This window comes from Clarias gariepinus, chromosome 9 (genome assembly GCF_024256425.1).
Source record: "Clarias gariepinus isolate MV-2021 ecotype Netherlands chromosome 9, CGAR_prim_01v2, whole genome shotgun sequence".
Classification (NCBI taxonomy): Eukaryota; Metazoa; Chordata; class Actinopteri; order Siluriformes; family Clariidae; genus Clarias; species Clarias gariepinus.
In genome coordinates this window covers 25,117,839-25,139,983 of record NC_071108.1, presented here as the reverse complement: position 1 = coordinate 25,139,983, position 22,145 = coordinate 25,117,839, and the positions used below count along the sequence as shown (strand labels likewise).

The 22,145-nt window shown below is 40.8% G+C and overlaps 1 protein-coding gene across 1 annotated transcript in view; it reads left to right on the top strand.

Moving 5' to 3' along the window:
* The window catches only part of cacna2d3a (calcium channel, voltage-dependent, alpha 2/delta subunit 3a), a 293,959-nt gene that overhangs the window by 184,364 nt on the left and 87,450 nt on the right, over positions 1–22,145 (top strand). Inside the window, exons 10-11 of the mRNA XM_053503660.1 lie at positions 15,920–16,009; positions 17,791–17,904. Of these exons, the coding sequence (XP_053359635.1) occupies positions 15,920–16,009; positions 17,791–17,904 (204 nt within the window). The remainder of the gene's footprint in view (positions 1–15,919; positions 16,010–17,790; positions 17,905–22,145) is intronic.

The following is a 22,145-nucleotide window of genomic DNA, read 5'->3' as shown; positions in this document are numbered from 1 at the left end:
TGGGCCACTCCAAAGTCTTCATTTTGTTTTTCTTCAGCCATTCAGAGGTGGATTTGCTGGTGTGTTTTGGGTCATTGTCCTGCTGCAGCACCCAAGATCGCTTCAGCTTGAGTTGACGAACAGATGGCCGGACATTCTCCTTCAGGATTTTTTGGTAGACAGTAGAATTCATGGTTCCATCTGTCACAGCAAGCCTTCCAGGTCCTGAAGCAGCAAAACAACCCCAGACCATCACACTACCACCCCCATATTTTACTGTTGGTATGGTGTTCTTTTTCTGAAATGCTGTGTTACTTTTACGCCAGATGTAACGGGACACGCACCTTCCAAAAAGTTAAACTTTTGTCTCGTCGGTCCACAAGGTATTTTCCCAAAAGTCTTGGCAATCATTGAAATGTTTTTTAGCAAAATTGAGACGAGCCTTAATGTTCTTTTTGCTTAAGTGGTTTGCGCCTTGGAAATCTGCCATGCAGGCCGTTTTTGCCCAGTCTCTTTCTTTTGGTGGAGTCGTGAACACTGACCTTAATTGAGGCAAGTGAGGCCTGCAGTTCTTTAGTTGTTGTCCTGGGGTCTTTTGTTGCCTCTCGGATGAGTTGTCTCTGCGCTCTTGGGGTAATTTTGGTCGGCTGGCCACTCCTGGGAAGGTTCACCACTGTTCCATGTTTTTGCCATTTGTGGATGATGGCTCTCACTGTGGTTCGCTGGAGTCCCAAAGCTTTGGAAATGGCTTTATAACCTTTACCAGCCTGATAGATCTAAATTACTTTTGTTCTCATTTTTTTCTGAATTTCTTTGGATCTTGGCATAATGTCTAGCTTTTGAGGTGCTTTTGGTCTACTTCTCTGTGTCAGGTAGCTCCTATTTAAGTGATTTTTTGATTTAAACAGGTGTGGCAGTAATCAGGCCTGGGGGTGACTACAGAAATTGAACTTTTAACTGTGATAAACCACAGTTAAGTTATTTTTTAACAAGGGGGGCAATTACTATTTCACACAGGGCCATGTAGATTTGGAGTTTTTTTTCTCCCTTAATAACATAATCTTCATTTAAAAACTGCATTTTGTGTTCAATTATGTTATCTTTGACTAATAGTTAACGGTTTTTGATGAGCAGAAACATTTAAGTGTGACAAAAATGCAAAAGAATAAGAAATCAGGAAGGGGGCAAATAGTTTTTCACACCACTGTAAGTACCCCAACACCATTGATCATGAGTTTCAGCTGAAACTAATTCATATGTGTGTGTAATATGTGTGTGTGTGTGTGAGTAATCGAGGCCGGCTCTACGCAGGGCAAGAGGGGCAGCGCACCCTCAAATATATGTCTGCACATGTTAATATATTCCTAAAATTTATATATTAAAGAAGCGTCCACGGAGTGGACCAGTTTATATATTAATCTTAATATTAATATATTAATCTAAGCTTGAACTTATCATCATTGTTTCGTTCAGATTCCGCTTCAGTGTGTTTCTTAATCTTTCCCCACATTTTTGTGTCAAACTATTATACACATATTATATATATGTGTATTTATATATATTATATAACAAATAAAATCCGTATTACTTGACCCTGAAGTTTAGTTTAGCACACAAAAAAACAGAAACGTCCTTTCTGGTAAATCAACTGCATATGTGTTTTATTTACAGCAATTCTTTAAAAATGAATATACATTGTACAGTACAAGGTAAACACGAGGAAGATTACAAAATAAAAAAACAAACAGTATGTCTACTTTATAAACAGCTTAGTATATTGTGCGTCGAGATGCTAAAATCCCTTGCATGTTGCCCCTATATTTTGTGCTTCAATTCCAAGTGAAGAGATATTTGACCGGCAGCCTAGAAACAAAAGAACTGTAGGTGTGATCACAACCCCCTCCGAACCACCGTGCCATCAATCACTGACCACCTCAGAAGTTCCCTCCAATGTATGCTGATGTTTTGCAAGTTTTTTTAGCACCATTCAAAGGCTTACAATTCATTGAGCTTAGATTACTAGCAGATGACATAAATTTTGTTTCTGAACATCTGCCGCTTGATTTTTATTTGCTTACAAACACAAGTTCCCTTCATCAGTGTGAATTCTGCCCATGATGCTTGCATCGCTTTATTAACATTCCATTCCAATATCGTTCAGACTGTGCCTGTGTACAAGGGGGCAATTCTCGTCTGATTTTATTCATTGTGCCAACAATAGTGGTTTTATTCGCCAAAAGATAAATAGATAGAACATAAATAAATAGAACAAAATAAAATGAAATATCCTCAATTCAGATACTATTTTATTAAGCAACGACATAACATTTATCTTAGCTGGATGTTCTAATTCTTAAAAACGTTGAACCTAAAGTAAGACTTATCACACTGTAACTAGAATATTTACAAAACTCAAAGGTTGTCTTATGAATACAAAAAAAAACTAAATTTTCAGTTTACATATACATTACATTTTAAGCAGATGGGCCATAAAACTGATCATATGTTTATATATATAAAGAGTCAAATTCAGGCTTTTACTATAGTGGATTCCAAGGACTTGTAACTTAAAATGTAACGTTTAGCTTAGATTTGGTTTATATTGGTTTATAATCTTATAGTAGAAAACACGAGGTAAATTTGACTATATTCATTTACTTAGGTTAAATGAATTGTAAGCCTTTGAATGGTGCTAAAAAAATTGCAAAACATCAGAATACATTGGAGGGAACTTCTGAGGTGGTCAGTGATTGATGGCACGGTCGTTCGGAGGGGGTTGTGATCACACCTACAGTTCTTTTGTTTCTAGGCTGCCGGTCAAATATCTCTTCACTTGGAATGGAAGCACAAAATATAGGGGCAACATGCAAGGGATTTTAGCATCTCGACGCACAATATACTAAGCTGTGTATAAAGTAGACACTGTTTGTTTTTTCATTTTGTAATCTTTCTCGTGTTTACCTTGTACTGTACAATGTATATTCATTTTTTAAAGAATTGCTGTAAATAAAACACATATGCAGTTGATTTACAAGAAACGTTTCTGTTTTTTGTGTGCACACTTAAGCGGAATCTGGACGAAACAATGCTGATAAGTTCAAGCTTAGATTAATATATAAACTGGTCCACTCCGTGACCGCTGAAATCCGACAGACGGTAATTGGATGTTTACCAAGGGCTCAGGAGAGGTGTGTGTGTGTGTGTGTGCGCGCGCGCGCGTGCGTGCGCTGCAGCTTGTCCCTTTTTCAGCGGATTTTTCCGCTACTGCAGATCAGTTTAGCAACTTTATATCAACAATATATTTAATATATACATTTTAGGAATATATTAACATGTGCAGACATATATTTGAGGGTGCGCTGCCCCTCATGCCCTGCGTAGAGCCGGCCTCGATTACTCACACACACACACATATTACACACACATATGAATTAGTTTCAGCTGAAACTCATGATCAATGGTGTTGGGGTACTTATGTAGTGATAATTAGTTTCAGCCAAATCATTAAAACTAACAATAGACTATGGCACTCTCTTGAGAGGGGATATGAAGGTGTTATTCATTTATTTATTCAATTCTACATATAAACAAACAAAATACAGCTATTTTTCTCAAAAAAGTGAAGTTGTTCAGCTGTTTAGTGTCACTATGTCATAACCAGTGAAACAACGTGTTTTAAAGTCTTTCCTCTCCGTGACCGCTGAAATCAGACACGACACCACGTTAGGCTACGTCTTGACTCATTTGTATACCGACGGTGATTGGATGTTTACCGAGGGCTCAGGGGAGGTGTGTGTGTGTGTGTGTGTCTGCTTGTACTGTTATAAAAATTCTAAATATAAACAAACAAAATACAGCTTTTTTTCTCAGAGGTAAACGATAAAGTTGTTCAGCTGTTTAGTATCACTATACACTCAGTGTAGTTACCGAAATCTTTGATTTAGTTCTCATTGAGTGGCCACTTCCACATTTCACTCGCTTTTATTACATGAATCTTATGTGGGCATAAACAGTGAAACATTCCGCAGGTTTATAATACACCGCGGCCAAGTGAACCACGTTCCCGACGAACGAAACGAGGCATAGTCGTGGTGTTTGATTCGGTTATGACATAGCATAGTTTATTATCTGCTGTGGTAGATCTGATTTATTCAAACACATTAATAAAGCTTTATATCCTCAGGATGGGTCATTGCATTTTTTAGAGATAATTGCAACAGAAATTTTTTAACAGAATGAACAAACTAATGAATTTTCTCGAAACGTTATAAAATAAAGTAAAGCTAAATCCTCTAAATCTCCTTATAAAATATCGCTGATTATCAACGCCAGAATGAATGGCGAATTGTCAATATTTCACGGATAAAAAATATATATATATATATATATATATATATATATATATATATATATAATTAACTGCATATATGGAATGAAACCTGAGACAGTTACACACTGAATGACGCATAGATAGTATGCGCGATTCCTTGCGCCATCTGCTGAGAGAAATGAGAATCGCAGGTTGGAAAAGGCAGGAAACGGCATGACCGGCGCGCAGCTGTCAGCGATTTCACGTAAATAAGAGCAAAATAGCTTTATACTGGCTTTTACTGGTGCGATTTTGAAAATTTAAGCATACATGGTGATTAAGCTCACAGAACTAGGAAAAGTCATGGAAGGAGGGTCCTGGAAATTGAACGAGTGTGAAGTATTATTTTTTTTTTACCCCCTTGCGGTCAAATGACCGCTGCTCGGCGCTTCTAGTGTTAAGTGTGACAAACATGCAAAAGAATAAGAAATCAGGAAGGAATGGAGAACATGAATCCATCATGCCTTGTTACCACTGTGCAGGCTGGTGGTGGTGGTGTAATGGTGTGGGGGATGTTTTCTTGGCACACTTTAGGCCACTTAGTGCCAATTGGGCATCGTTTAAATGCCACGGGCTACCTGAGCATTGTTTCTGACCATGTCCATTCCTTTATGACCACCATGTACCCATCCTCTGATGGCTACTTCCAAGAGGATAATGCACCATGTCACAAAGCTTAAATTATTTCAAATTGGTTTCTTGAACATGACAATGAGTTCACTGTACTAAAATGGCCCCCACAGTCATCAGATGCTATCCTATCAATATGGACCAACATTTCTAAAGAATGCTTTCAGCACCTTGTTGAATCAATGCCACATAGAATTAAGGCAGTTCTGAAGGCGAAAGGGGGTCAAAGACTATATTAGTATGATGTTCCTAATAATCCTTTAGGTGAGTGTGTGTATATATATATATATATATATATATATATATATATATACACACTCAACAAAAATATAAACGCGAAGTGCTCACTATCACACATTTAGACTGATTTGTGAACAATGTTTAAAAGAAATGGTAATATTGTTTATCTGGAATGAATTTTAGATCTTTAAGTCCATCTCATGAAAAATCGGAGCAGAAACAAAGGTGTTGCGTTTATATTTTTGTTGAGTGTGTACACTCAAAAAAATAACTTGTTGAACGAACGTAATTAAATTATGGAAAAAAATTCCACCTGATTTAATGGCTTTCTTTCAACATTAAGCAATTTTGTTGGTTCAACTTAATGTTCTTAGGTTCAGTCAAATTAATTTTATTAGGTTCATTTAACCTATTTACTACAGCTGCGTCCAACATAATTTAATACATAATGAATAGCGTTGGTACAACACATTTTTAAGTTGTAAATTAAGTTGATCCAACTCAAGTAAATAAATTTCAAGCCCTGGTCAACAGAATTCTGTGAAGGAAGGAAGCATAAGACAAACGGGATAAAACAGATTTTTTGAAGTCTCAATTTGAAAAGATGTACAAAATATAAAACACCACAAATAAGTATTAATCATAGAAAAAAAATTAACACCAACATAAAGTTTTGTACTTTATAACTGTACGTTATGACTTAAATATGACCGTTAGAGACGGTTGGTCAGGAAACTCCTGAAGTCAGATGCAGACAGGACACTTTTACTCACAAACCCCTGTGAAAAAATACAGAAATAGATTCATGAAAAAAATTCATGATACTTAATTTATCAAATGAACAATATTTATACTTTCTTCCTCTCGCTTCACAACTCATGAGAACAGACCGAAACCAGAACCGAACCGCAGATTAAGCACGCGCATATAACCGTCGGTATTTTAAAATGTGTGTGATTTAAAATACAAGAAATAGCTTAAACCAAAATAACGTGACTAAACATCGCTAAACAGAAGGTGACATTTATGTTCAGTATTTCGTTTCTATTTAGAAAGATGGGAATTAATTTCTGCTTACCTTTTCCACACGCCTGCGAAAGGGGGTCAAAGACTATATTAGTATGATGTTCCTAATAATCACCTAAAGGATTATTAGGAACATCATACTAATATAGTCTTTGACCCCCTTTCGCCTTCAGAACTGCCTTAATTCTATGTGGCATTGATTCAACAAGGTGCTGAAAGCATTCTTTAGAAATGTTGGTCCATATTGATAGGATAGCATCTTGCAGTTGATGGAGATTTGTGGGATTAAGCTCCCGTTCCACAAAAATGCTCTATTGGGTTGAGATCTGATGACTGTGGGGGCCATTTTAGTACAGTGAACTCATATATATATATATATATATATATATATATATATATATGCTTCCGTGAAATATCGACAATTCACCATTCATTTATTCCCCAATTTAGGGATTTAGCTCTACTTGATTTTATAATGTTTTGAGAAAATTCATTAGTTCGTTCATTATATTGCTTTTGAATAAATCAGATTTACCACAGCAGATAAAAAAAACTATGCTATGTCATAACTGAAGCAAACACCACAATTATGCCTCGTTTTGTTCAATGTTGCTAGGCAACAGACCACCTCCTGGCCTATTCGGGAATGTGGAAATGTGGAAGTGATGTGTGGCCACTCAATGAGAATTAAACCAAAGATTTTAGTAACTACACGGGGTGTAACATTTGCATAGTGACACTAAACAGCTGAACAACTTCACTTTTTGGTTATGGTTACATAAGCACCTCGGATACCTGTCGCTGCTCCTGTGGAAATATTACGCCTCGGATATTAAATGTAGAATATTTATTGAAACAAAAACTAATACCATTATTTTCAGGCAGTTTATTTTTCGCCATTATCAGTTAAAACTGCCTGATGCATTGTGCTCAGAACGCATACATTTTTCTTTCGTTTAGCCTGGTAAATCGTGAGCGTTATATTTCTCCCTTTCCCCAGGCAAGGCTTTACAATACGCATTACAACGGTGTCTGATAACCGCTGACCAGCTGCCCCACTGTCGTCTTTCCCTAGATAGGGAATTGTGTTCAACATGTATTTTGTTTCAACATCAGCGGCCACCCAGAACTTGATACCAAACTTGTCTGATTTATTGGCCATGTACTGCATGAAACAGCAGTGCGCTTTAGTAGGGAATCCCCACCCATGTGTTTAGCACTCTGTTTACATGCAAGATTTAGGTCAACAACTTGCACTTCCAGCAGACCTCATTGTCCTGTTGTCTAGAGAATTAAGCTTATTGAACTTGGTCATTTTTAAACGTCTTTACTGTAAATAAATAAATGTTCCTGTATTCCTTACAAAATTTCTTAATGACCATTATTGTAACATATATGTGCATATCAGAAATAAAAAACACTTATGTTTTAATTTAATCCAATGAACACAAAAATATGACAAAATGGTCATCTCTGAGCTTTTATTTTTTATTGATCATATGATTTTTTTTTTTTTGTGGCATTAGATTTCAGTGTGTCCACGCTGTAAGGTGTAAATGTGGAAATTTACCCAAGGTAAATAAAGCATGAAATATTTAGACCTTTATGCAATCTATATTTCACTTAAATACACAGATTAAAACGAGGAAAGAATGGTGATGTGGACAAATGAAAGGAGGAAGAAAACGGAGACCAGTTTTTGTTATTTTACAAAATCTGAATATATTCAGTATGTCATGCACACTCGGAACGAAGTATAAAAGGAATAAACAAACCATAGCATCTTGCGCAGTCATTGAGTTTGGCCCATGTCTCTTCGGAATCGTTCGTCGAATCGTAAGTACTCACTTTATTGGTCTTGCTTTCTAATTGAGTGTGCATTTATAGGACGCGGGTTAGATTGTGTCTTTACCTTGCTCCCCATTTGTGGGAGTCCTTAGATTAAATAGCGTGATTATCCTGCCTACTCGTGTTCTTCCGCGTTTGGGTTTACCATTCACGCTACAAGGGGGCTAACCGCTAAAGCTAAGTCTTCTGGTCACCTCAGGTTAGTTCTTGACAGAATGACTGAGCCTTCCGCGGTAAACCCAGCGGATCATGCGCGCCTCTGCGACGTGGTAGATCAGCACGCCGAGCTGATCAACAAGCTAACCGGGGAGATCGCTAATCTGCTCCCGGGCCTCCAAGATGTCGCGGCTTTGCGCCGCGAGGTCGCGGAGCTCCGGCAAGAGAACGCGGATCTCCGGGCGGCTGTGGATCGCGCGGCTAGCAGGCCTCCCGTCGCGGCGGCCGCGGCACCGCACCAACCCACCCCCCCTCCTTCCGATGTATTTTTGGCTCTTCCGGATAAATGGGATGGCACGGACGGGAAGTGCAGTGTGTTTTTAACAGCGCTTGATCTGGTGTTTGAGTTGAATTCCAACAGGTACTCCACCGATCGGCTACGCATCGCGCTTCTGGTTTCGTTGCTATCCGGGCAGGCAGCTGAGTGGGCCATGGCAGTGCTACGAGCGGATACAGATACCGCCCACTTGTACAACGAGTTCACCCACCAACTCAAACTCACCTTCGAACACCCAGCGGGCGAGGTGGAGACCGACACTAAACTTTACCATCTGCGGCAGGGAGGATCGTCCGTGAGCCGGTACGCCGCTGTTCCGGACTCTCGCCATGCAGACCAACTGAGGGGATGCCGCGCTCCGTACATCCTTCTACGAGGGACTGGCTTCACGAATAAAAGACGAGCTCATCGGGCGGGAGCTTCCCGCCACACTGGAGGAATTAATCCAGCTCTCCCTCCGTATAGACCAACGCCTTCTCTCTCGCCCAAAACCAGCCCCAAGGACGCTGCCGCCTGCACCCACCTTCTCCTACACCTCACCACGACCACCTACAGCCTTCACCACCACCACTACCGGACCTGTCGGATCTCCACCTCCTGCCGTGGTTGACACTGGAGCCGGGGAATCCATGCAACTAGGACGTGCCTCCCTGACCGTGGCGGAACGCGAACAATGGTACAGAGAGGGGTAATGTGACTATTGTGGGTCAGCGGCACATCACCGGGCGGTCTGTCCAATTCGCCCGGGAAACGCCCAACCCCGGTGAGTGCGAGGAGAGACTTACCGGGCCCTCTCCACCTCTCCACCACGACCAACACCACCATCTCACGTCTCACGGTCCAGGTAATTCTCCAATTTGGCCACAAATGAGTTCGAAGTACTGCGTTCATCGATTCCGGTGCCGCTGGTAACTTCATTAACTCAACTTATGCCAAAGAATTGGGGATGAAGATCGAGGCGTTATCCCAGCCGGTTCACATCACTTCAGTCGACGGTCGGCCCCTCTCATCCAGCCCTATCACTCACCAGACCCAACTCATCACCTTCATAATCGATCAACACCAGGAACAGCTTCAACTTCACCTCACCTCTATCTCATCTCCTCCCATCATCCTCGGATACCCGTGGCTGCTGCAGCACGACCCCCTCATCTCCTGGAACCAGAATCGTATCCTCCAGTGGGGACTGACCTGCACTGAACTTTGCCTACGGGCCCAGGCTGGGACGTGTTCCACGGAGTCCGAGGCCCCTGACGTCGACATCAACGCCATACCTTCCCCCTATCGTGACCTGGCTGGAGCGTTTTGCAAGAGAAGAGCCACCCATCTGCCACCCCATCGCCCTTATGACCTGGCGATAGAGCTTCAGCCGGGTTCCGTCCCTCCCCGCGGCCATCTCTACTCGCTGTCGGCCACTGAGACGCAGGCTATAGAGGAGTATGTCGCCAGCGCCCTTCGCAATGGGACTATCCGGCCATCTTCGTCGCCGGCAGCCGCGGGGTTCTTCTTCGTGAAGAAGAAAGGGGCGAGCTTCGGCCATGCGTCGACTATCGGGGGCTAAACAAGATCACCATTAAAAACCGTCACCCATTGCCGCTTACCAACTCAGCCCTGGACACCCTCTCTGGTGCCACCATGTTCACGAAGTTGGACCTCCGGACCGCCTACAACTTGGTGCGCATCAGAGAGGGTGATGAGTGGAAGACGGCCTTCATCACTCCCACCGGACATTATGAGAGCCTGGTCATCCCATTTGGACTCTGTAACGCACCCTCGGCCTTTCAACAATTTATCAATGACGTCCTGAGAGACATGCTAGGCCGATGGGTGTTTGTCTACTTGGACGACATTCTCATATACTCGCACACCACTGAAGAAGGCACAGGCCCTCACCTCATCCTTTCCACCTCACTCCCGCCGCCATTTCTGCATTCAAAGAACTTTGCCACAGTTCCACCACCGCCCCTATTCTGCTTCACCCAGATGCCAACCAACCGTTCGTTGTGGAGGTGGACACGTCGGATGTGGGCGCCGGCGCTGTTCTCTCCCAGCGAGGTCCAGACCAGAAGCTACATCCTTGTGGCTTCTTTTCCAAGAAATTTAATCCCACTCAGCAGCGATACGGAGTAGGGGACCGCAAGATGTTGGGCATAAAGTGGGCCTTGGAGGAATGGCGTCACTGGCTCCAAGGCGCCAGTGAGCCGTTCATTGTCTGGACGGATCACCAAAATCTCATCACCATCAGAAACCTCAAACAACTCAACCCACGGCAGGCACGGTGGGCACTATTCTTTGAACAATTCGACTTCCATCTGTCATACCGCCCGGGGTCCAAAAACACCAAGGCCGACGCCCTTTCCTGACAACAGGAGGAAGACGCTCCCCGGGCGGACCCCGTGCCTGTCATACCCCTGTCACGTGTAATTGCACCCCTCCGTTGGGACTTGGAAACGAGGGTACGCCAGGCTCAGGCTGCGGAGACCGAACCGGCAGGTGTGCCGCCTGGACGACTCTACGTGCCACAGACCTTAAGATCGGAGGTCCTACAATGGGGGCACTCCTCGCCCGTCGCCGGACACCCCGGGAACCGAAGGACCTGGCTCTTCATAAAACGGGCGTTCTGGTGGCCCTCCATAAAAAAGGACATAGAGGAGTTCGTTCAGGCGTGCCCGGTGTGTGCCAGGGCCAAGGACCCAAACCGACCCACCCCCTGAGAGCTGCAACCACTTCCCATTCCTCGACGGCCCTGGATGCAAATCACCCTGGACTTCATCACGAGGGTTTCCGAAGGGAAAAATACCATCCTCATGATAGTTGACCGGTTTTCCACAGCAGTACACCTGGTGGGCCTCTCCGGAATCCCATCAGCCAAGGACACCACCGAGCTGATACTGGAACACGTAGTCCGCCTGCATGGGTTCCCCAAAGACATCGTCTCGGACAGAGGGCCCCAGTTCACCGCCCGGTTCTGGAAGGCCTTCTGCCGTCTGATCGATTCCACCAGTAGTCTGTCATCTGGCTACCATCCCCAGACTAACGGTCAGACGGAACGGACCAACCAACAGCTGGAGCGCTACCTGAGGTGTTTTGTGTCTGATCGCCTGCCCTCCTGGGCCCGCTACCTCACATGGGCAGAGCTATCTTACAATCTCCACGTCTCCTCTGCCACAAATCTAAGCCCTTTTGAGGTATGCTATGGTTTCCAACCTCCGATGTTCGACCACCAAGAACCGGATGTTGACATACCATCGGCCCAATAGTTGGCCCGTAGGTGTCGGCGGATATGGAACCAAGCCAACCTCGCCATCCAACGCACCAACACCAGCTACGTCGCCCAGCATCGCCGCCGACACCCTCCGGGACGGTTGTACAGAGTAGGTGACAAGGTATGGCTGTCCACTAAGAACCTTAGAAGAATCACGAAAGCTATCACCCAGATTCATCGGTCCTTACCGCATCACTCTGAGAATTAACCCTGTCACCTACTGGCTCCAGCTGCCTGCGGCGCTCCGGATCCACCCAGTATTCCACGTTTCTCAACTGAAACCCTTCATCACTTCACCGTTGGTTCCACCCACCCCCCCTGCTCCTCCTCCCCGCATCATTGACGGCGGTCCCGCATACACCGTGCGACGGATCCTTGATTCGCGCCCTCGGGGCAGAGGCACCCAATACCTGGTCGATTGGGAAGGCTACGGCCCCGAGGAGCGATCTTGGGTTCCAGCACGGTTCATCCTCGACCCCGAGCTCATCCGGGACTACCGTCACAGGGTATCCTCCAACTATGAAGCCTGATTTAATTGGTACCATCTAACATTTTATTTTCTATTTATTTTATGTTTTGCTGGCGAAATACATTTTAGGCAGAGACGTCTGCTCGGTTTTGTTATGTCTGCTCGTAAACGAAAGGTGAGGAGAGATTACAGTAACTGTCACGTTGTATTCAGCGAATAGACTATATATATTAATTGTTGCATTTTAGGGGGAGTATGTCTGCAGTTTTATCGATAAATCTGCTCATATCTGCGCACGCGTTTATCAGCCTTTTGATCAACGGCACTCACTTTTACTTTGCAAAAGGCAGTGTACAAAAAATGTAATATATTAACATGTGCAGACATTTATTTGAGGTAGCGCTGCATGTTTATACATTTGGGATCTGCATCTGAATTTTCTGTTACATGTATAGAATTAGTTTCAGCTGAAACTCATGATCAATGGTGTTAGGGTACTTATGTAGTGATAATTAGTTTCAGCCAAATCACTAAAACTAACAATGGACTATGGGAGGTTTACATTTATTTATTCTTTACAAGGGCACTAACTGCACAGACCAAACTGTTATCTTCTTGTACTGTTATAAAAATATTAAATATAAACATTCTAGAATAGTTATAAAACTGAAAGGTTGTCTTATGAATAAAAAATAAAACATAAGTTAAAGCAGATAGGCTATAGAAGAGATCATATTATTATTTTTTTATATTTTGTTTTTGTTTTTCGTAAATGAACAGCTCTAAGGAAGATGAATATAGTCAAATTTACTATAGGCTTTTACTATAGTGGATTCCTGCCAACAGGACAAGAACTTAAAAACGCTTAGCTTAGATTTGGTTTATGATAATCTTATAGTAGAAAACATAAGGGTAAATTTGACTATATTCATTCACTTAGGCTTTTACTATAGGCTTTACGTAGGGGTCTGTCAGACAATGGTAATTTGTCTTCAGTCTGTCAAATTCAGCGGACATGGATTCATCGCTGTGCTTGTTGTAACTGAAAAAACGCTGCAACTTCTTCAGTCTTTCCACTCCATGACCGCTGAAATCCGACATGACACTATGTTAAGCTACGTCTTGACTCATTTGCATACCGACAGTGATTGGATGTTTACCGCGGCCTCAGGGGCAATATGTGTGTGTGTGTGTGTGTGTGTGCACGTGCGTACTTCTTGTACTGTTGTAAAAATTCTAAATGTAAACAAACAAAATACAGCTTTTTTTTCTTAGAGGTAAACGGAAAAGTAAAGTTGTTCAGCTGTGTTTGTTTATTATTTTTTGGGGGATATTTCCAATTTTCTCCCCTAATTTAGTCATAGCCAATTCCTCCCACATTAAGGCTACTACTACCACTCAGCCGGGAGGGCCGAAGACTATCACGTGTTTCCTCCAAACTGCATGACATCAGCCGACCACATCTTTTGAAGCACGAGCACCTCTCATCCCTCCCTCCCGAGAGAGCTCGGCCAATCAGCTCTCTTTAGATCTCAGGCTGTGAGAGGAAAACAGCATCGCCCGGGGTTCAAACCAGCGGTCTCTGGATGATAGGGCGAGCACTTTACCACTGCGCCACTCTGAGGCTTGTTCAGCTGTTCAGTGTCACTATGCAAATGTTACACTCAGTGCAGTTACCGAAATCTTTGGTTTAGTTCTCATTGAGTGGCCACACATCACTTCCACATCTCCCTCACTTTTACAGTATTACATAATTCTTATATGAGCATAAGCAGTGAAACATTTTGCAGGTTTATAATACACCACAGCCAAGTGAACCACGTTCCCGCCGATTAGGTGCGTTGTTGGTTGCCTAGCAACACTGAACGAAACGAGGCATAATCGTGGTGTTTGCTTCGGTTATGACATAGCATAGTTTATTATCTGCTGTAGTAGATCTAATTTTACTGTATTTAAATTCAATATTGTTTTAGTGATAATTTCATGTAAGCGAGTTCAGAACAAATTTGCTGCTTCTGCTCCATCTGTGACGTTCAGAAGCTTCAAATAGAATGAACAAACTAATGACTTTTCTCAAAACAATATAAAATTAAGTAGAGCTTTTCTTTTTGTTATAGTACGAAGCCCCTACATGGACAAAGGAGGAGAAAAAAACGGCAGAACAAAGTCATGCCAAAAACTTTGGGTTATAATGCAAAACATGACTTTTGCCATTTTTTTTTCTCTTCCTTTGTCCCGTTAGAGACACTGTAGTAGGTTTTCTCAGTTGAATATAAAACAAAGTATCGCTGATTATCAACACGGGAATGAATGGTGCATTGTCCAAGTGCAAGTTGATCTTGGAGCTAAACTATTTGCTTTGGGTGATCTAGCGATCAGTGTGTGTCAGCAACAGCTTCTCATTTAAACCAATACGCGGTCAAAATGACCGGTGAACCGCGTTATTAGTAGGTGACACTGGCGCGGCCCTTCTAGTGTTAAAGACTACGCCATGACTGCGAAATACTTTTTTCTAAACCACATGTGACCTGACCCTATAAAAGAAGATAGCCCGACCCACCTGACCCACTTTAATATGCGTACACCAGGCACCTGCACCTGCCTGTTGACCTGTGAAAAAAAAATGTAACCGTGCTTTTTGACAGACAAACCTGCCTGAATCTATGGTATGGATGAGGGCAAAAGTGAACACCAAATAATAAATCTGTCTGCATGTGCGGCGTATGTGTATATAATGACCATGAGAGTGAGGTGACAGAAAGAGGAAAAAGAAAATCAAAGTAAATGGGCCCATGGAATGTTGGAATGAACAGGTCCCACAGGTTGCAGGCTGACCTACACATACTGTATCTGTGCACCATATCTGCAACCCTCTATGTTGCCTATGTTCTCTATGTATTCTCCGGTCGGCACCTTAGAGTCGCTCTGAAAAAACAAATGTTTAATATACTCTGACTCATTTTGGGCCTGTTTGAGTCTGTTTTCAGTCTGTTCTTCTCACAGACTTTCTGAATGTAGTCTGTATCCCTCAGACACATGCAGATTTCTATGCCAACTCGCCGCACCAACTGGCCGCAACTGACTTATGCAGACTAGGATTTGGCATGATTTTAAATCCTATACAAACTTCTGTCTAAATGTGTGTGGTGTGTAGAAGTCGACTGTGAGGTCAGCCGAATGGAGAGAGTCAATGCACTTCAAATATTGCCCCTAAAAAGCTGCTTCCTGAGACCGAGGATTATTTCTCTTCTGTGGAAATCCACCTCTCACCATCCCAGAGATTAAAGGATACAAAGGGAATTTTCTGTAGGTTTTTATCACATCTATCAGGTTGCACACACCTCATAAATCACTGTCTTCTGGATGAGCTGCCAATGACTCTGGTCTTATTCTTAGTTTAGTGGTTACATTTTAAATGTTTCCCTCTGCTGTTGGGGGAATGACTTGTGAACAGAAACATTTAGCTAATTGCTTTCAGTGCCATTTAAAACAACTCCTAATGATATATTTTTTATGAATACAGCTCAAGTTTTCCTATGCTTTTTGTGGCCCTGAGTGTATTTATGTATGGACTAGGATCTTTTTGTCTGTTCTTTGCAGCATTTTCGTGAACATCTTGATAAATTATATGCCAAGGGTATAGGGATGCTGGATACTGCTCTAACCGAGGCTTTTGAACTTCTTAATGATGTGAGTAAATAAACACACACACACACACACACACACACACACACACACACACAAATTTGCTCTACAATGTATTACTGAGACATGAAAGTGTTGGTATTTGTACTAATTTCATTTGATCAGTTAAACAAATAATTTTTTGTATTTATCAGATTTTATTATATTGATAAATGCCTGTTTTTAATTATAGAAAAACATGATAAGTTGCAAAAATAGACCCCAATATTATTACATGTACAGTACTGTATATGACGTATCTCACAAAGGTGAGTACACTCCTTACATTTTAGCAACCACTTTATCATATGTTCTTAAGGGACAATACTGTAGAAATGAAAATTGGATATACTTTAGAGTAGTCAATGTGCAGCTTGTATATCAGTACAGATTTACTGTCCTCTAACAGTAACTCAACATGCAGACTTTATTGTCTAAATAACTGGCAACAAAAATGAGTACACTCTAAGTGAACATGTCAAAACTATGTCCAAAGTGTCAATATTTTGTTTAAGCACAATTGTTATCTAGCACAGGCTTAATCCTGCTGGGCATGGAATACACCAAACCTGTACATGTTGTTGCTTGGATCCTGTTCCACTCCTCCATAATGATATCATGGAGCTACTGGATGTTAGACACATGGCGCTTCGCACCCACACATAAACTTGATGAATAGGACATGTGACTTTGCATGGTTAAAGATTATAGCTGTATGTTGACTTATTTACAGAGGACAATAAATCTTACTGTTAAAGCTGCACATTGACTACACCAAATTTATATATATATATATATATATATATATATATATATATATATATATATATATAAAATACATGTAATCATATTATCATAACTTTATGGCAAAATTATTATAAAAAAATCCAGTTTAATTAAATTTTATTATAAATTTATTATATAGCGCTTTTAACAATAGTCATTGTCTCAAAACAGTTAAAAAAAAAGAAAATTATTTTTCCTTATTAATTTTTATATTTATTTAATTATTTTTATTTTTCTGAGCCTTAAAATATGTGAATATGTGTATCTATGCTATTTCTTCGCCTATGTGACCATTTTTTTCTTTTGCTTAGTCATGTTTATATAGTTTGTTGAAATTAATGAAATGAAATGAAATTACATTACAATGAATTTACATTCAGTCATCATATAGCTTTTCTTGTCCCGAAAAAAAGGATATGTCACTCTATAATGCACAATTCTAAGCCTTATACAGTATATGTTCATAAAAAAAACAAAAACATTTTACTAACTGATGCATGCTTCATAAAATAATAGTAACATTATGGTTCAACACTCAGTTACCTTGTTCAATTTATTTAGCATAGCACATGTATGTTTAATTATGTTAAAACAGTTCTGGTTGACAAGATAATGGCTTCCATGGCTGACAGATTATGAAAAAATCAGCTAACAAATTAATATCTGACCTAATTGTGAATTAATGAATGCAATGATTAATGAGAATTTCTTTTAAAAAAAACAAGGCAGCACTAAACTACACTCTTGAATGTACAACATGATGTTGCCATGACTGGTAAAAGCTTTACTTTAAATAGCCAGTGGGAATAAATCCATGGAGTTGTGTTGGTTTTATTCATGGTTTGTGTAAAGAATTATTATTATGGATATACATGACCTGGGCATTATTCATGTTCTTGTTGTTGTTTATATTCATATCTTTTTTAATATAATATTATTGTTTTGAGCACAAATTTTAAAAGTAAATTGAGTAAAAGATTTAAGTATAAATGTCTGTGCAGTTTAATCAAACAGGCCGCGGAAGTGTTTGTAGCCAAGCCATCATGCTGGTGACAGATGGAGCCGTGGACATGTATGACACTGTCTTTGACAAATACAACTCACCAGACAAAAAGGTATTGTTTTTTAAATGCGAACAGTCCTTTTTTATTTTAATTTGTTTTTTTTTATTTATATGGTACTTTTAATGATAAACATACACAATCACAAAGCAGATTTACAAAAACATAAATGGCTCAGATTCATCGCTGTTTCGAACACTCTGCCGCTCACAGAGAGCACTTCCAGCATGCCGACAGCTGCAGATATGTCCTTGTTTCATGTTTCCTGCCTGATTAGCTCTTCATTCACATCCTTGTGTTTCATTGTCTCTCCATAAGCTGGTATATCTGTGTGACACTGAGACACTACATTCTTGCATTTGCATTATGGCATCCTAGTGCTGTCCTTTCTCATGATTTTGCCAGTGGTTTGGTTTGATGTTTGTAGATTGTGTAGGACTTTGCCTGCGTTTTTCCACCATGATAACATACAGTAGGAAACTTTTTGGACTGTTTGTTTCAGATCCTTTTTATTAAACCTCAGTTAACCTGTGCATACATCAGCCTTTTTTATGCATATATCATAACAGAATAAAATAGATGCAGCAGCTACCACCATCTCTACATGCCTAATTTTGAGGGAGCTATTCATCTGAAGCACAAAAAATCCAGGATGAGGGTTACAGCCCTAAGGTCAAAGGTGATGCCTACAGTCTCTGCAGCCTGGTGACCTCCACAGCCCTATAAACAAGACAGAGGAAGGGCAAGGGAGTAACTTCACCCAGCCTCCCTGCCCTGGCCTCAATGTTGTCATGTTTTCTCTGTTTATTGACTTAGTAAAGGTTCTCCTGACCTCAATGTTATCAAACCTGCTCTGCCTAAATGTCATGCTTGCTCGTCCCACTGGCTTCAAAGACGCCATCTTCTGGTTTCATGGAAACTGACATTGTTCCACTCTATGGCTTTAGGTCAAAGAAGGCAGGTTTTCATTTAAAAATTTTAAGTGTTTTATTGTCTCTTGCACAGTATTTGGTGCATGTGACCCCCCCACCCCCCCCCCCCAAAATCATGCTGTCTTCTCAGATTTTCTTACTAATATTTTTATCATTTATTAAAGTGGCATGTGCATCCATCTTTCCTATGCTTGCATCATAATAACATATTTCTAGTTTTAACATAAATAATCAATACATTTTTAGAGAGAATATTTTAACTGTGCAGTACTGAAGGATGCCACACAACCTAAACTATGTCTGCTGGATTTCTTCTTAATTTGGCCTCAGAGCTTGATCATGATTTAAAAAAATGAATAAAAGTTAGGATAAGAAGGTGAAAAAATGGATCATGCATCATTGTGAGACTGATTTAAGCATCTTTCTTAAAGAACAATGAATCTAATAATTATGTCAATAACACCCAAAAGGGCTACACAAAATATAGGCTAGTTTTTTATTATTATTGTCTTCGAACAATATTTTAAATATTTTTAATATACCATTTTTGCACTATTGTTCCATCACCATCTGAGTTGCGTTGTTCAGCAGGTGTTTTCAGCAATTTTGAAACCTCAGCTGCAGTTATCATATTAACTATTGCACCACTATTAAGAACAGTATCTTTAAAACAATTTAGCTTTTCAAAATTCAGTAAAAAAGAAAGGTTTATTTTCTTTTCCAAAATTTTTTTTTCACTGGCCAGGGCCGATTCAGAGGCAAAAAATTAAAAATAAATGTCAATACTGCCCCAAGTGCCAGAGGACAGCACCCAGAAATCCAGTCCCTCCCCCTCTCATTCCTCTGTCTATCATCAGTGTCCCATTTGAATGCTTAGGGATGGACATAGTTGGGCCACTCCCAAAGTCAGCAAGGTGCCATAAGTACAGTATATCTTGGTCATCCAAGAGCCACCTCAAGCCTCCGGTGGATTTACACCCTGCTAGATGCTATTTGAGAGGAGGCCACACAGTCTGCTTAATGGGGCAAATGAAGCTTGGGAGAAACAGCCTTCTCCATTCAGCTCTGTATTGGATTATGTGCAGGACATGCAAAATAAAATAAGCTGCATACTGTACTGCTTATAGTGTGTGAACATAAGGAGCAAGGCCAAGCAGAGCAGTTTAAAGTTTACGACCAGCTAGCACAGCTCCAGGGATTCTAGCCAGGCAGTGAATGCTTCTACTAATTTCCTGGTAAACTGATGTCTTCTGGTGGGTCAGGGAGAAAATTGCTTTAGTACTACTTTAGTATTTGGGAAGACCAGGTTCTGCCACCATCGCCTACCTAGGCAATGTGGTCATTTACTCATAAAAGATCATCTCTACCATGAAAGTAGGAAAGCTGGTCTAACAGCATCCCCAACAAGTGCCATCTGGGGCTGACTAAGGTACAGTACCTGGGGTCTCAAATCGGCTATGGGCTGCTAAAGCCCAAAGAAAAAATGTCAAAGCCATCCGAACCTTCCCACAGCCTACATAAATAATAATAATAAAAAAACCTCCTCTTCCTGGTACACGCAGATGCATACACTGTGCTTGGAGCCATCCTCCTAAAGTGTGAAAAACATTCAATCCTGTTCATGAGTAGGAAACTTACACCAGCAGAACAAAAATATGCTGCTATAAAGTGAGAGCACCATTAAATGAGCTGTAGAGGAGCTAAAGTACTACTTGGTGGTTTGGCACTTCAGGCTGGTCATCCATACAGTGCATGGCAAAGGCTAAAGACACTAACCATTGTATCACCTGCTGGTTCCTCTCACTGCAGGACTACTCATTTTTACTTCAAGACTCTCTCTCTCTTTAATTTTTTGCCAGTATTTTATAATTTGGTGAGGCATCATGAATTTATGGTCACAGGCAGAGTGTAATTGCAGATGTTGGCATCTATTATTCCCCAGACATCGTTTTTAATTTTTTATCTCCCAAAATGTTTCCTGGGGTTTTTTAACCTAGAGGCAATGGTTTTACTGGGCATGGGCACTGGACTAGTGCCATGTACTGTATGGGCACTAGTATGGGAGGGGGGCTAGGACTTAAGACATAATTGTTTTGGTCTGCAATGCTAGGGTGTGCTGTGGGTTCTTGAATCCTGACAAAAGTGCCAGCATGATGCCCACTAAGCCAGAATACAGTACATCCCAGGAATTATGTCCTCAAGTCCTATTAGGATTCCTGTCGTAACCAGCATGATGATCACCAAGTTAGAATATGTTATTGGTGTGGTGTAGGGCATGGCTCAGGTGGTCCAGGGCACCAGAGCATAAATCAGGCAAAGCATAGCATAGAGATGGGTATTGTTCTAGGCCATGATGGTGTAATTCAGAGAGACCAGAACAGTGGTCAATCAATGCAGAACTTGTCACAGTAAAATCAGGGTTCAGAGAAAAAAAGGGCCGACAGGAAACCTCTTTGAATTTACAGTGTTGTTGGGAAACATCTCAATGTTAACAGGGTTGACAGGAAGAATGTAACACCCTCCAATGTAATAAAAGTCCACAATGTTATAAACAACATACATAATATAAATCTGCAGCTTTTAATTAAATAAAACAACAATCACAAACAATCAGGCTCCCTTAAATGTAATAAAGATTGGTTATGTTTGTGGGAAATTTAAAAACGACAGTTTTTAAAATTTATAATAACTACTAACTGAAAGAGGAAGAGTAAAAGACTAATCAACAAGTTGGTTTGTCAATAGAAAAAAAGAGAAAATTCTATTCCCAACAGGAGGTATACTATTTACTAATAGTGGAGCAACAAATTGATACAATTATGGTGCTTTTATACAAAGTGAATAATTTTGTTTAATTATTCAACTGTACCAGTTGGAATAGTGGACAGTGGAATATGTAGAGCATGTGGATTTGGTATGCCTCTCAAAATTTATGTAAAAAAAAAAACAACCCTATCCCATCCCACCCCAAAATAAATGAATGAAAAAGTGAATAAATTATTATTTTTTTTTAAAGTAAGCTCAGTATTGAAAAATGCTTCTTAGCAATTGTAAAGAATTTGATATATAATTTGGCATTCCATTCCCTGTCATACCATCAGGGCTGAATATTTTTATCTTATTGTTTCTATGACCTCCTACACACAAAAACACACGCACACACACACAAACGCACACACTAATGCACACACAGACACACACACACAGACACACACACACACACACACACACACACGCTAATTGATAACATCGTCCAAGCACTGATGCGCTTAACAGTCCATCAGCAAAACTATGGATGTGGGGATGTGTGTGCTTATGACCTACATCATGGCATATACAGCACTAATGTTCTCCCACTGTGCA